Raw genomic sequence first — 16,679 nt, forward strand, 5'->3', positions numbered from 1 at the left:
CAGCTTTATAAAAATGTCCAAGACTATAGTTGCATAATATCGGTCTGTATACATCTACGCTTAAAATGAGTTCACTATTTTTTTGTTCGGATTTGGTCGAATGGTGGTATGACTCGGCGCGACTGCGATATTATCATAGATCAAGAGACGTAATGTTTCCTGCTCTTGGCTGCTGAACTAGTTCGATCTCTCCTTTCATCTGCTATACTGTCCCCAAAATTGTCTGTCTGCATATAACTCCGTCATCGCGGGTTCATTAAGATACAATAACTCTAATATATTGAAGACTAAATTATTGAAATGAAAACCACTTAACCTGTGAAAACGAATTTATGGCGATTGTAATAATTGTTATACAGAAATTATCATACTAGAGAATTAATTACTACAGCAATATTACAATAAATATAATACACTAACTAATGAAAATACCGGGTGTTTATCAAAAGTGGCTCACCCCTATAACTTTGTTTTATTTTTTCAGATAAATAAACGAGATTTAGTATGTTAGTATATAACAGAAATCGGGAATAATTGACGTATGCAATAATGAATAAATGTTTTCGGTCACTTTATGTTTCACCGAAAATTACTATAACTTTTGATTTTTAAATGGATAATAGCACCATCGGTATTTTTTACTTTATTTGATAGAAAATCTCTCGAATAGAATGACACATCATATGTCAAGTTTTAACATACTCGCTTAAAAATCGTATTTTAAATTTCAATCTAGAATGCTAAAGCTGTGTTTTTTTTGTAAACATTAATTTTTAATGAAGCTTTGGAGCCTTGGTAAAATAGATTTGATCTAATATTTTTCGTGTCTTATCTTGGCCGGTTAAAAGATTAAAAATCGGTTTTTTAATCATAACTCAATTTTTTCAAATAGAACTTGGGTGGCTCATATGCTGTTTTGAAAAGACACTTTTACGAATAATTTGGTACCACATACTTGGTATTTCTAATCAAATTGTCGCTACATTTATGGCCATGGCACTCTAAATTGAAATTTAAGATGCTATATTTTTTAATTGAAAATGTCAAAAGTTGACATATGATATGTTATTCTATTTAGAATATCATTTTCTATAAAATGGAGTAAAAAATACCGAGAGTGTCATTTAAAAATCAAAAGTCGTGGCCATTTCCGGTGAAATTGGAATTGACCGACAAGTGAATACACCATTCAATCCTGATTTCTGTATAATACTAACATACTAAATCTCGTTTATTTATCTGAAAAAAAATAAAAAAAAGTTATGGGGGCTACTTGTGATAAACACCTGGCATTTTCATTAAGTAGTGCATTATATTTATTGTATTATGTTATTTACTAACACACCAAATCTCGTTTGTTTATCTGAAAAAATGATGTGAGCAACTTTTGAGAAATACCCGGTATATTATTAAGGTATTATTAGCTCGAGATACATTTTTAAATAGAGATACCCAGATATGCATGTAGATAAATAATTAAAAGAGAATAGTAACAAAAAATGCATCAAACTTAACAACCAATACACACATTTTTTAACTCAGGAAAGAAAAAATTAGAAACTCACTTCTAACTCTTCTAATGTAATAACTTTTACCCTTGTAAGAATATATAAACAAGGCTTTACTAAACAAATAAGGTGAATGGAGTTGAAACTCCATTCACATGAAGATGAAAACCGAAATATTATACAATAACTGAAACAGCAAACATACTTCGGGCAGTGGCAAAATGTGTTATTTTCATATCTTCGCTGAACTTGAACTTGACTCGGCGTGTATCTTTAACCTCACTTGTATCCTGCATAGGAAATTGATTAAAAAAGAAATCTTAGATACTTATATCCTGCCAGCTTTCAGGTGATGCAAAATGCTCCCCTGTATATTATCGGTTTGAACTCGAATTTGACCCCTCGCAATATTAAAAACACAAGACTTATGCAGTTCTGATTGCACACCGATGTGTTTAGTAGGTTTATTGTTTACAATTTTAAAGACTTCTGCATGATTTCGATTATTCGGTCGTTAGACGTTCATAAAATAGTTGCGTTATGTTGTACCGTATGATCGAAAAAAACGGCGTCCAATTGGCTTAGAAATGACAATCGATGACATTTCCCATATAATTTTACATATAAAGTGACAGCGATCTTCATTTCATAGCCATCGTTGACGCCGTTTTTATTCGATCATACGATACACTACATCGCTAAATGGACAAGATATCCTGCAGTCTTACCAATGAATATAAACACCAGATAGCAATGATAAGCAAAATAATAAAGACCTTAAAGCGGCGCCCTCAAAAATGTTCTTAAATTTAAATAGCTTCGTAATAATCTTATTAAATATACCGGGTGCGTCTCAAAGGTGTCTCATCGCTATAACTTTTTTATTTTTTTAGTTAAAAAAACGAGATTTGGTATGTTAGTATATAACATAAATTAGGATCGGTTGACGTATTCAACTGTTTTCGGTCACTTCCGGTTCCACCGGAAATGACTACTTTTGATTTTTAAATGGCACCCCCGGTATTTTTTTACTTTATTCGACAGAAAATGTCACTCTGAATAGAATGACATATCATATGTCAACTTTTGACATTTTTGCATATGGTTTATTTGAAATTAAAACTTGCGGTTCGTAACGAAAATTTGACACTTGGCATTGTGTGTGGTATCCGAGGTGGTATCAAATTATTCGAACAAAAATGCTTTTTCCAAATATGCTAATGAGCCACCCTCGTTCCATTAGAAAAAACTGAGGTATGGTTGAAAATACGATTAGTGCATTTTCTAACTGGCCAGGACAAGACACTAAAAACGTTAGATGATCGAATCTATTTTTCTAAGGCTCCTTGAGGAAGAATTAGTGTTTTTAACATAGCCATGGTACCCTAGATTGAATTTTAAAATACAATTTTTTATTAAGCGAGAATGTCAAAAGTTGACATATGATATGTCATTCTATTCAGAATGTCATTTTCTATCGAATAAACTAAAAAAATACCGAGGGTGCCATTTAAAAATCAAAAGTTGTAGTCATTTCCGGTGAAACCGGAAGTGACCAAAAACAATTGAATACACCAATCAATCCTAATTTATGTCATATACTAACATACCAAATCTCGTTTATTTATCTGAAAAAATAAAAAAGTTAGAGGGGTGAACCACTTTTGAAACGCACCCGGTATATGTTATAGTAAATCTGGATATAAAGATATAGTTTGCAGTGTCTTCTTTGTTACCCTTCAGGAATAATTGACCTTCACAAGTTTACAATAAGAAAATTTTGTGTATTTTAAAGCATGCTTGTAATTCCGAAAGAGCTTGTTCTATACCTATTCAATTTTATCATAAAATTCTAGTATCTATTCAGGAATAAAACTACAAATATGGACTACGAATATGGAATTACAAATGAACTGAATTAACAAAAAATTATGACATAAATTCTAATTTAGGAAGAAATAATAGATTCGTAGAGGAATGAATAACAGTCCGATTTTGGTTATAAGATAGAATTAGAAATAATAACAATAACGATAATAGAACAATATTTTAAGACAAGATAATAGTTATTTAGTATTAAGTGTTTCCTCCTCTAGCTCAGCGCAGAAGATCTTGAAAGCTTTCTTGCGGAATTCTATTCCATTCTTCTTTTGCAGCAATTCTTAGTTCTACAATTGAGTTAGGAACTGGATTTCGTCCTCGTATATTGTATAGATGTTCTATGGAACTAGTATCAGGACTCATTGGTGACCAATCTAGTGCCTCAATTCCAACATCCTCGAAATATCGACTCAATGTTCTTGCGGCATGGGCGCAGGCAATGTCACGAATTAGCACAAAGCCATCGTACCCATTAAAGCCAGCATAAGGCAAAACATGATCTTCAAGGATATTGACTATGTACCATTCATTCTTAAATTAACTTAACAAGCTCCGTACGACTCTCCCAACTAATACCTTCCCAAAGCATAAGGGAACCGCCACAAAATTAAAGGTTTGTTTAAGATTACTTTCTGCGAACCTTTCGCTAGATCTTCTATAGACTCGGCCACGTCCATCTGGCTTCCACAATTATTGTATTCTAGTTTCATCTGTAAAAAGTATTTTTCTCCATTGATGCTCATTGCAATTAGCATAGACACTTGCAAATTATAACCGTCTGATTTTGTAACGTGGAAGAAGCCTAGGGATTCTAGCAGAATGTTTCGGATTTAAAGACTCTTTCAATCTTCTTATTACTGTTTTGATACATACGTTAACTTGGCTGTCTGAATAAACTGGCTGATTGATTTCGCAAAGACTGTATTCTCAAATATTGATCATCCCTTGACGTTGTACATCTTTTACGCCCTTGACCAGATTGCTTTTTGTATTCTCCAGTCTCCTGTTTTGCTATACGAGAAAAAGTTGTTTGATGGATGTAGTAGTAGTATATTATCTTCTTGTCTGCAACCCTCAATGAATAAAGTTACAATTTTAACAGAAACTAACACGCTTAAATGTGGCATCTTATTCACAGAAAAAAAAACAAAATCGATCAGTTTAGATAGGGGTCCATATTTTACACTATGACACTTACCTAGTTATGCGGTGGAGAAACTCACCAGGGCAAAGACAGGCGAAAAGGTTCATTGTAGAACATTCACCAAAATTCACGGTAGACTTGATAGCAAGTCTAAGAGATAAGCAAGGACAGAAAGACAGTCAAAGCTGTAGTAGGTCTAATAACAGGGCATTGTAAGCTAAATAGGCATCTAAAACTGATGGGATTGACAGACGAAGCTATGTGTAGGTTCTGCCAATCTGAAGAAGAAACGTCAGAACACATTTTATGTCGGTGTGACAGCCTGGCAAATGTGCGGTTCCCGGTAATAGGCAATGATAGGCCATTGCCAAGGAGCTACATGGAGGGTTCAGTCTCCAAGCTGCTAAACTTTGTGAAAAGGATAGGACTGGAGAATGTAATCTAAGGATCAGAAGAGGACCATAATAGATCTGAGAAGGTCGCAGTGGACCAGGCCGAAAGCCACCTCTAAGAATCTAATCTAATCTCTACCTAGTTATGCCACAGAATCGTATGCTTTCATATCGTTATTAAATTCAATTTTGGATTACGATTAATTACTTTCTGAATTCTAGTGATATCAGAAATATAATAATATTCCTAATAATTAAAGAAATCATTAATAATAATAACAGATTAGTGTAACATTTTATGCAAATTAATGCAATATTATGAGTATTTTTTAGATTTACCATTTAATCGGTCAAACACAATTACGACTTTTTTTTATTTTACTCTCATTGATTTGAGTAAAATTACGCGTGCTGTTACTATATTTATATCAAATTCCTAAATCACGATATACAGTAATTGCCGCGTACTGCAGTAAGTATTCAATAATTATTCGTATTCGAAATTACTTTTACCTCATGTCTTACTTTGCACCATTTGAATAATTATTTGCTAATTTAAATAAACAAACTTTCAGGTCCTTTTTTATTTTAATTACATATAATTTAACGCCAACTTTTTGTAAAATATTGGTAGCATTATAAAATAATCTAAATAATTTCTGGACCGTGCGCATATTTCAAGTTTACTTTTACAATAATGCACTAAACCGCATTTTTCATTTGGAATATTTTGTCGTGATAGTTAGTTTGACAAAAAAGAGTTATAAACTTTTATAAACAATATTTTATTTCCGCTTACTTCCGTTAGAAATCTAGAACAAAATCAATAGACAGATAATTTGTACAACCGTATCTAGATCTGGACATACCCAAATTTTATATTTTTCTAATTAGTTGCATAAAAATATTTAGATTAATTTTGAAATGGTTATAAAAGCTTCAAAAATATTTCAAAATATACAGGGTGGTCCTAACTTCGGATTCCGGAAACTTCGGCAGCATATTCTGCAGATAAAAATAAGTAAAAAAGTTCGTATAAATGTAGGTCCTAAAATGCTTATAGTTTCGGAGATACAGGGTGTAGAAATTTCATTTTTATTTCGATTTTTTTCAGATAATTTCTGAAGAAACGTCAATATATGGATGAAAATTGGTCTCTGGGAGTTTTTTGTTATAACAAATTTGATTTTGATGTCAATATGACTACTACTTCTAAAAGGCTCTACTTACATATTTTAACTGATCTGAAAAGTAATAACTTTTCGTCCGTACCTGCATAAAACTACTGAGTGAAAAAATAATGTTTGTTCCAACCGGACGAGAGAACCGTCCTAGAACGGTAATTTCCTATCAGTCAATTCATTTGTTAATCTTGATAAACGATCAAACTTTTCAAACAATAAGTGGGCGACTAGAAATTACCGTCCCAGGATCGGTTCTCGGTCCGGTTGGAACGAACCTATATACATTCTTGGCATACAGTCTTGGTAAAAATCTCTACGAGCAGCCGTTCTCAAGATATTTAAAATGGTAGTAGTCAATACATGGCATTATTGACAAAAATAAACATGTTAAATAGTTATTTGACTGAAATGATAAATTTAGGAACTTTTATTTTCTTTTAAATTAATCATAAATTTTTCTTCAAAAAAATAAGGATAAAACAGTTACTGTTGCACTTTAAAAGTTCAACTGTTGGGCCAAAATTTGTCCCAAAAATATTTCAAATTTATGATTTCAGTCTAAGAACTATTTTGTCAACATATTTAATTTATGTCAATGATGACAGGTATTGATAATTTAGATTCCAAATATCTCAAGAACCATTACTAATAGCGATTGTTACTAAGAGACCTTTTTTGCGTAAAAAACGTCGTCATTGTATATTTTTTAACTCAGTAGTTTTATACAGGTACGGATGAGAAGTTATTACTCTTTAAACCAGTTAAAATATGTAGGTGACGCCCTCTACAAGTAAGAATCATATTAACATCAAAATACGATTTCTCATGTCATGCAACTAAACCAAAACAAAACTCCCAGGCACCAATTTTCATACAAATATTGACGTTACTTAAGAAATTTTTTGAAAAAAATCGAAATAAAATAAAAGTTTTACACCCTGTATCTCCCAAACAAAGCATCTTAAGACATACATTTATACGAACTTTTTTACTTATTTTTATCTACAGAATATGCTGCCGAAGTTTCCGAAATACAGTTCGGACCATCCTGTATACTAAATAATATATATTTTTTTTTATTCGATGTATTTAAACAGCCGTTAAACAGTAGCCTACTAAATGCCGTTAATAGATATTGTGACGTCGTTCATGTCGGCGGAAAGTAATGCCTAGCCATAAGCATATTGCAAGAGCACCTGTGGCTCCGTGGCTGAGGCTATCAGTTCGTGAGCGAATGGTCCGGGGTTCAAATCTCACGCTGACCAAGACTTTTTTATATTTTTTTTTGCTTATAGTGTGATCTTATTCCATTGGTTTCACTCTGTTTGGTTGGATTGGTTTAGTTATTTGGCGGGTTGGTTAGCGTGGTTATTTGGAGGGTGTTAATTCATTGGTTATTTGGTGGGGTTGGTTGGTTTTTACTAATTTATATTTGTTTTTTAATTTTTTTTTTATCAGTGTCGAGGTTAGTTGCGTTGGTTAAGATGTTTATTTGGTGGGGTGGATAGCGTTGGTTAGTCCTTATAAAATTCCTAAATTTCATAAAGCCGTCAAGTGCGTCACATCTACGACGTCATACCTATTAACGGCATTTTAGTAAGCTACCGTTTAACGGCAGTTTAAGTACAGCCTTTTTTATTTAATAGACTATCTTACAGTGCGACTAGCGAAATACCCATGAGACTTTTCGGTATGACAGTTTGAAATACAAGCGATTACATATCTTTTACTTGTGGTTGAATTTTATTGTATAAATAATGAATATACTGTAAATTTATAATAATCATTCTGGTTTCAGGTCCGGCACTGAGTGGAACGCTTATTAAAAATATTGGATTCGAATGGATGCTGTTTGGAATAGCCATCCTCGATTTTATTTATGCTCCGCTGTTGTACAGTCTGAAAAGTCCACCCACCAAAGAAGAGAAAAAGGTAACAATATTAATTGCCTAAATAATTAATTATGAGGTATTCTTAAATTTATATGAAAATTTAATGTCTAATTCGAAAAACAATTTCCACAAATAATATTAATAGTTTTTATAACAAAGATAGACCTCCCTGGCGAATCTAGCGAAAGTGCTCTTCATTTAGTTCAAAACGATGAACGGTTTTCAAGATATATGCGTTTATAAAGGTTACGATGCCCGATGATTGTAGTATTAGCGAAACCATGAGATGTAAGAAAATCTATCACATGAAATTTTTAAGAATTTGAATGGTGTGAATTAAAACAATTAAGAATGTAGTTACGCAGTAGCAGATTTACGTAGTTAGCAGATATGATCTAAAAAATTTCAAGATGTTTCAAGTGAGGGCTGTAGGGGCTGCAAATACTTTTCCAGGGCTGTAACTTCCTGAGGAAGCATTTTATGGCATATTTTCATAGGAGCTTTTTATTTCATTTTTATCTGTAGAATGACCCTCTAAAAATGGTACATTATTTTTTTGACACCTTGTATATGTAAAAATACACTTTGATGCTTAAATATAAAATAACATTTACACCAAAATACTTTTTGATAACTTTAAAAGTTAAGAAATTAACGCAAGTGTCTAAAAAATGTCTATACCTCTGTGGCAGATTCATCTCTTCAAAAAAGTGTCAAAAGAATCGCCACTGCCACTGTAAGAAAATCAGAAAATGTCAAAATAAAACACTCTTTTTTCAGTCCTTCACCCTACTTGAGAGTATAGTGATATCATGTATTGATTCCCCTCACTTCCTCACATGATGTCACTATCATGTATTGATTCCCCTCACTTCCTCAGACCAAGTTGTTCGACACTGCTCCATATGTGGGCATACTGCTTCAGGCAGGCTGTGGCCCACTCTGGTACTTTTGACTTGGCCCACCCACCTCTTAGGTGATCTCCCACGTGATCGCCTTCCCTCTACCTTCCCCTCCACCACCATCAGTGGCACCTCCATTGAGGTGCCACTCCTGGCAATATGGCCAAATTATCGCAGGATTGACTGATTTAATTTTGTGACCAGACGTGTCTCAATTTTTAGTTCTTCAATAATGAAAATCTTTATTCGGTAAGCCGTAAATTATATTCGTGGGAGGTGCACCACGTAAAGGTGAGGTTGACTTAACGGTAAGCTGGGCACTCGGCTGGGCATATGTATCGCTTCAATACCCCTTGCACGAGTAAGTAAGTAAGTAAGTAAGGTATTCGCAGCAGTCGATATAGCCACATCTCCAAGGGGTTTATTCTTTGTTTATCACTTTCGTTTAGTGTCCAGGTTTCAGAGGCATATATAGCTATGGGCAAAATAAGGGAGTTCGCAATGCGCAGTTTAGTTTTCCGTGTGTTGTCCAAACCAAACCTTCCCTATCTTAGTCAGTTTTGTTGTTGCATTCCCCGCCATTGCCACTCAAATAAAATACAATAAATGCCTTTATTGTCAAAAAATTTTACAATTTGTAGACAAAGGTAAAGTAAAAACAAACAAACAAACAAAAGAGAATACAAAGCAAGTACACCAATTACAATGTCAGTCTTATTGTTTAAAATAAACATTTATAAATGTTTACAATGTCAAAGAATAAAAAAAAAATAAAAATAAGAGTCAAAAATATTTTGAAAGTTTATAGTAAATATAGTAATAGCAAATATTAGACCAGTGTTTACAAGATCAAATTCGATTATCAAAATATAAGTCATTTACGGCGTAGAAAGCCTTGTCTAGTAAATAAGATTCCAATGCTTTGCGAAATGAAGAAAATTATGTTATGGATTTGATTTCAAATGGCAGGTGATTGTGCATTTTTTTCGAGTTGTATAATATTGAACTTATAACTAACTCTGAGCGTGGGGTACGCGTTTCTGAGTGGATAAGTGTGAGATTGCCTTACTTGAGAAGCTGATACATGCTTACGTATTAGGCAAACGGATTCAATGCGTCCGCGCGTCCAATGCAAACGTAAAAGTCTTTTGCTGTTGCAACACCAAAAGTTCCAACCCCCAACTGTAATGAAGAAAATGTACAACGCTACAGTTTCTTATTAGAAATAATTTTAAATTATGATTAACAGATCAAATGACTTACCTGTAGGAAATTTGATCCTAATTACACGATCAGTTTTGTCCGAAGTACTACATAAAAGGAATACAAATAGAATAAGTCTTGTCTTGCTGAAATCCGTGCGACATACAAAAATAAACGTGGCAACGCCGCTCCGCACCGTCCTCGCCGCGACTCGCCCCACCAATGTCATTATAAGTTTTGATAAGAGATCGGCTTGTGAGGGGTGGGAGTGACCAAGGCTCTAGGTATAGTTGTGATGTGGTTCATACATAATATTAATTATCACTGTTATTATTTTATAAGATGGCGTGGGTTATGTAGTACTTCGGACAAAACTGATCGTGTAATTAGGATCAAATTTCCTACAGGTAAGTCATTTGATCTGTTAATTACACTTCTCAGTTTTGTCCTCGTACTACATAAAAGGAATACAAATAGAGTAGCTGTTTAGAGAATGAAAAGACGATCTCTAGAAAATAGCTTTATTCCCTATAAGCTTTGTATAATATATACTTAAGTAATTTGTATATATTTATAGGAAAGGCACCTTTTAAAGGTGTGTAACGAAATATAATAATATAACCATTAAACTGTATGTTTACATTGTAACAAACATATAGGTATATAACGTAATTACAAGGAACAGAACGCACTAAATCTTAAAGTAAGGAACTCTTATTTTAACAGGTAATACTGGATCCTTGGAGGACCCCTTTTGCAAAGAGATCCGCCGGTGTTGATATTGGTTTATTATAAAATTTATTAAAAACGTTTGATTTTTCAGTCCATCCTGCATATTTTCTTATTTCCTCAATGTTAACTCCGCCTCGGTATGCGGCCGAAGTTGAGGCATGCCGAGTGCTGTGGCCTGAAAATTTGCTTGTATCAACACCCGCGGATTTTAGAGTCGAGCGGATCCATCTACTTATCGTTTGGCTTGTGGCCGTATGATAAGGTTTCCTGTGTGTCAGTATTAAATAATCATTATTATCGGCGCGGAGGCTTTTAGTTGTGTTTAGATAAAATAAAACCGTAGATGCTAAACACAACCCTGGTTTGTCTCTAAAGAATGGTAACTTTAGCACAGGTTGAAATTTATTTTTCCCGCTAGTTTTGACGGTATCTGGGATCAGTATTTCGATCCTATCATCAAACTGATTTATATAACTTAATCTAATTTTTGAGAATGTTTGTACTCTATGCGCCGTAATAATTGCTAACAAAGTAACTAACTTATGTGATAACTTTTCTAAGGATAAAGTACTTAAAGGAAACATATTTTCTAACAGACTCAGTACTGGGTGAGGATCCCAGGTTGTATTGTATTTTGGCCTTGGTGGCCTTTGGTTATAAATGCCTTTTAAGTATCTTTTAATTATTCCCTCATCTCGAGTGTCGATGGGGAGTACAAAGGATAATGCTGACTTGCACGCGTTAATGGACGAATAAGAGTTAGAGTTATCTACTTGTATACTTAGAAATTTAATAAAGGTAGTAAGGTCGTAGGACCATTTATCGTGATTTATGTCACAACAGAAACCCCACCATTTTTTAAACCAGGTGTCATATTGTTTTAGTGTACTGTCAGCTACTGATGCTACTATGGATGCAATGGCCTCTTCGGGAAACCCTTTCTTTACAAAGGCTTCCCTGATAAATGGCCGGCAGCCAGGGTAATTGTCCGCCATAAGGGGTGAGGTTTCCTGAAAGGCGATAAAAGTAAGGTTTTACTTGGCTTAAAGAATAATATTTTCCCCACAACCAATCTCTTAAACAGGGGGAACCAAGGTTGTGTGGGCCACCATGGTACTACGACTAGACCTTCTGCCTTGTCCATTATGATTTTATTAAGCATTTTTAATATTAGGCTAAATGGGGGAAAGGCATAAAAGAAATCCTGTGACCAACATGTGGTAAAACTATCAGTTCCCGATGCTCCCGGATCCGGTTTCCAAGAATTATACCTTGCGCATTTTGCGTTAATTCGACTGGCAAAAAGGTCTATTTGCGGAGTTCCATGAATGCGGCATAAGCGTTTATAATGAATATTATTTAATTCGTATTCCGTATCAATATTTTTACAGCGAGACTCAGAATCTGCCTGTTTATTATTTTTAGAGCTAATGTATGTTGCAAAAATATATAAGCCTTTTGATTCGCAATATTGCCAGATATGTCTGGTAATAGTGTTAAGTTTTCTGTGTCTAACGCTACCCATTTTATTAATTAATGCTATGGCAGTGACGTTATCTATTTTCAATAGTATGTTCATATGTGTAAAAGACTTGGTAAACGCTTTTAAACAATGAAAAGCTGCTGCCAATTCTAACCAGTTTATGTGATTTTTTGATTCTTCTTGTAGCCAAAAACCGTGAATGTTCTCGTTATTACAACTACCGCCCCAACCACTGTTTGAAGCGTCTGTGAAAATAGTGATGTCGTAGTTGCCTTGAAAAATTGGAACATATGAACATGCTATGAATTCTGCCACCACTCAAGGTCTGATCTGACCCCTCGCGATAAGGATATATTATGATTGTATGATTTTCCGCTCTTTAGGGCTTTATACTTTTCCCCTCGAGAGATTTTATATACAGTGGTCCGTACCTTACTGCTGGGCAGGCTGCTACTAAGTGACCAATTATTTTAGCGAAAAGCTTTATGGAACAGATACGTATTAACAACACGTCATTGATTAAAGATATGATTAGCTGGCTTTTTTCTGAGGGTAGCGAAAGACGCATGTTTTTCGAATCTATGAAAAAGCCCAAAAAACAACAAGTATTATTGGGATTTAACTGACTTTTATCGTAGTTTACGTTAAAACCAAGATTTGCCAACACTTGTAGGGTTAGGGTGATGTCTTTTTTGCTTTTCTCCATAGTAGGGCTGATGAGGAAAAAATCATCTAAATAACAAACGCAGATTATGTCACGTGTTCTAAGGAAATGAAGTACGGGCTTCATTATCTTTGTAAAGATGAACGGGGCCGAACAGACACCAAAAGGTAAGGAATTAAATTGAAATAGTTCGTTTTGAAAGCAAAACCGCAAAAATTTCCTATATTTTTCATTTATCTGTATTGAAAAATATGCATCCCTTAAGTCTACTAGGGTAAAAAAAACAACCAGGGTATGTTAATTTAATGGCAGTGCGATAATCCTCAAGTTTAAAGTGGGGGGCTTCTAAGTGACAGTTTAAAGATTTTAAATTAAGTATGAAACGGTACTCACCGTTTGTTTTCTGTCTTAGAAAATATGAAGAAACATATTGTGTTTTTGAACTTGTACAACGGAAATGGCGCCCATTTCCAACATGCTGTCAATTAATTTTTTACAATTTTCATGTTCTAACCGTGTTAACTTAGGTTCTTTAATGGAATGTCTTGTAGGGGGGGATGATATGAAGTTAAATTTAATTCCCCTTAACCAACTTAAAACTTGAGGGTTACTTGTCAGCATTTCTCAATAATGTAATCTAGATCTAGTCTTGCCGACACACATGTGCGGATCATTTTTTATGCTCACCATTAATATTGGGTCCTTTTCTTTTTCTGCCGGGCTTGGTTGTATGAGACCCCTTGGGTGTTCCGACCCTTCGCTTTGTAGTTCCATTGGTTCTTGTATTTGGACTTGTATATATATATATATATATATATATATATATTTGGACGGTTCAAGCTTTCGTTTAAACATGTTGCAATTTCCATGTTTAGTTTAGGTGCGAGTAATTCTTTACAGTTTCCTACGATAGGGTAACTGTCGATCAAAGCTTTTTTGTCATCTTTTTCAACCCCTTTTCTTAGAAATTCGCTCCAGCGCATTACAATATCTTCGTGAATGTTTTCTCCAAACTGTGGGGTAAGGTTTGGTTGTTTACCTATGATAATAAATAATTACATTTATTATTGTTTCCCAAACTGTTGGGTAACTTTTGTATATACCTAATAAGGTAATTATTGCGTCCGAGGTGTTTGGTTTGTTACTGCCTGCATTTATCGCCGGGCTATCGATGGGTTCAAGCGGAGATTCACTGGGCTCCGCCTTCCCCTTTCGGAACCAGAGTGATTATCTTCACTGGAAGAATCATCACTGCCGGAGGATGATGCGTCATCGCCTGCAATGAAACGCATAATTATTAAGTTTGTTGACCACTGGGCCTTCAAACAAAATATTACTGTCAACCATACTTCGCAAGACCACTGGGTCAAGGAGTTAGGTTAGGTTAAATATTAAAATTCACACATAGTTGTGCAATTCTTTATTTAAAGTATGGTTAACCAGAGAGTATAGAGGTGATAATTTACTGAAAACACGCCTCCCCCCCATTTCCATGTGCACTGTTTTACCTAGGTTATGAAAAAACTGATAATACTTACTTGATACATCCTCTAAACGCTCCCAAAGTTGGTTTAGGCGATTCTGCTTCCGTTTCAGCCTCTTTTTAATTTCATTTTTGGACCTGTTTCTACCCATTTCGCCGTAAACACGTAAAAAACACTTTACAAAACACTCGACGCACGAACCTCGTTGACGACAAAACTTATAATGACATTGGTGGGGCGAGTCGCGGCGAGGACGGTGCGGAGCGGCGTTGCCACGTTTATTTTTGTATGTCGCACGGATTTCAGCAAGACAAGACTTACTCTATTTGTATTCCTTTTATGTAGTACGAGGACAAAACTGAGAAGTGTAATTATCATTGGAAATTACTTCCTCAAAAAAGACAATATAAAAGTTGTATAAAGCGTCTTAAAATTATTGTTTTTTTTTCAGTCGTTGATAACAGGCGAAAATTCATCAGTGAGGTACGTCACATACCAAAACGAAGATGAGGATGAATAAACAGAATTTATGAGAAGAGGATATTAGTGTAAAGAAGTTGTACAGAAATACACTAAAAATATAATAGTTGATCTATTCTTATAAATGTCTATTTTTAATTCTCTAGTTCAACATTTAAAAGATTATATCAATTAAAGATTTAGTATGTACAAAGAAAGGTATCCAACCAGCGCGATCAAAAAATGTGTTTTAGTTCAATTATCTATTATATATGTGTCTCGAATATTGTAAATTTAGCATCTTATGGTCATGAAAACTATCTATCTATTCAAAAAAAGGTTCAAGCTCTCTTGATATTTATATTTGATGGAAGTGCGCTGTTAGAATGTCTAAATTGTATTTTTAGGGGCCCTCGTAAGAGATCTACGTGAATGGCTGCACGAGATCCAACCTAAACAGTCTAGGGCGAGGCAATAAGAGTCCCCTAAACCTTTTCGGTCAAATAACTAATAGAATAAAATATGTTAAGAATATGCGCTTCCATCTATACCCAAAAATGATTGCCCTATTTATTTAGTGGACATAAATATGACAGTGTATATCGATGTCTATTTACGTGTAGGTTATTAAGTGTATTTTAGCAACTAAAACTGAGACAAAATCATTCAAAGAGAATTGCTGAGCCAATCAAAAAAGAAATTGCTATTTATGGGGATTGCTGGAAATGAGAATCTTAACGGAGCTATTTGTTTTTGAAGACACAGTTCACAAATATATCGGTTTGTTCGCTTAAAATGGACTTATGAAATGGGAAAGTTAATATTATGTATATTGGTGTGAACTACGAGTTTTCGTAAACCAGCTCCGTCACTCTAAATAATTCAATAAAGGGACCTAATGTATTAAAAAGAAGCTTACGAAACCTATTTATTATTATATTTATATACGAAAAATGTTTCTGCTAAAGTTTTTTGTATGAGCAACCGCAAATAAAATGTTTTAACTTCACCGGGAGAGATGCATAAAATCTCCTTAGAAGGTTATTGTGAAGTGACAATAAACGACAAAATCCTGACCAACAAGTATAATTTGATGTTTATAAGATTTTAAGCTGGTAAGGGTCCGAAATACAGGGCATAATCGTAGAGAAATACGCGATTTTTGCTGCTTAAAAAATATTTAACTTAGTGACTAACAAAACCTTGTTAGAAATTGATGTTATAGTGCATGTTTGTTGATATAAATAACAAAGTTTATCTTATTAATCAAAATGTAGAAAAAATGGCTAAGTACTATAGAATATACATTAATGTTTGATGTTTGACATAACTATGATATAATATTAAAATAAACCTATAAAACTCCAAGTTCTGTAGTTTTTTTTGTTACTTTATTTCTTATTTTACAGTTTGTATTAAATAATACCTCGTTCATATAAAACGTGTTAATCCACAATATAAATATCGGTAGAAGGTAGAATGTTAATCTAGGGTTGGCCAACCGTCTTCTTTTCTCTCGCGTATAGAAAAAGTCCTCTTTTTACCCACCAAACTCAAAATCTAAAAAATGATCGATCGTCTATCGCAACAGTGCGTAATAAAATTGCTCTTAGAACAATAAATTAATCTGGCAACAGCATGTCTTTTGCTAGCTCCACTCCTTCAAAAGAAATATTTACTTATGTATACAAGAAATATTGGTAGATGCATTAAGAAGGTAAAAAAGACCATTATCTGTATAACGTTTACAT

General features: G+C 34.1%; 2 protein-coding genes across 3 annotated transcripts in view; one reads left to right on the top strand and one right to left on the bottom strand.

Annotated features, from left to right (window-relative positions):
• Window positions 1–16,290, top strand: part of LOC115891029 (synaptic vesicular amine transporter) — a 153,239-nt gene extending 136,949 nt beyond the window's left edge. For both annotated transcript variants that reach the window (XM_030911431.1, XM_030911424.1), the window contains exons 9-10: window positions 7,908–8,041; window positions 14,921–16,290. In XM_030911431.1, coding sequence (XP_030767291.1) covers window positions 7,908–8,041; window positions 14,921–14,989 — 203 coding nt within the window. In that variant the 3' untranslated portion in view covers window positions 14,990–16,290. The remainder of the gene's footprint in view (window positions 1–7,907; window positions 8,042–14,920) is intronic.
• On the bottom strand, window positions 10,614–13,776 carry LOC115891043. Its single transcript, XM_030911444.1, has 2 exons — window positions 13,673–13,776; window positions 10,614–11,848 (listed from the first exon to the last, which is right to left on the bottom strand). Exons 1-2 carry the CDS (start codon window positions 13,757–13,759, stop codon window positions 10,826–10,828), a joined length of 1,110 nt encoding a protein of 369 aa, XP_030767304.1. The 5' UTR covers window positions 13,760–13,776; the 3' UTR covers window positions 10,614–10,825.
• Window positions 16,291–16,679: the final 389 nt, after the last annotated feature.

Source organism: Sitophilus oryzae, unplaced genomic scaffold (assembly GCF_002938485.1).
Source record: "Sitophilus oryzae breed Bouriz unplaced genomic scaffold, Soryzae_2.0 scaffold_1179_pilon_pilon, whole genome shotgun sequence".
Taxonomy (NCBI): Eukaryota; Metazoa; Arthropoda; class Insecta; order Coleoptera; family Curculionidae; genus Sitophilus; species Sitophilus oryzae.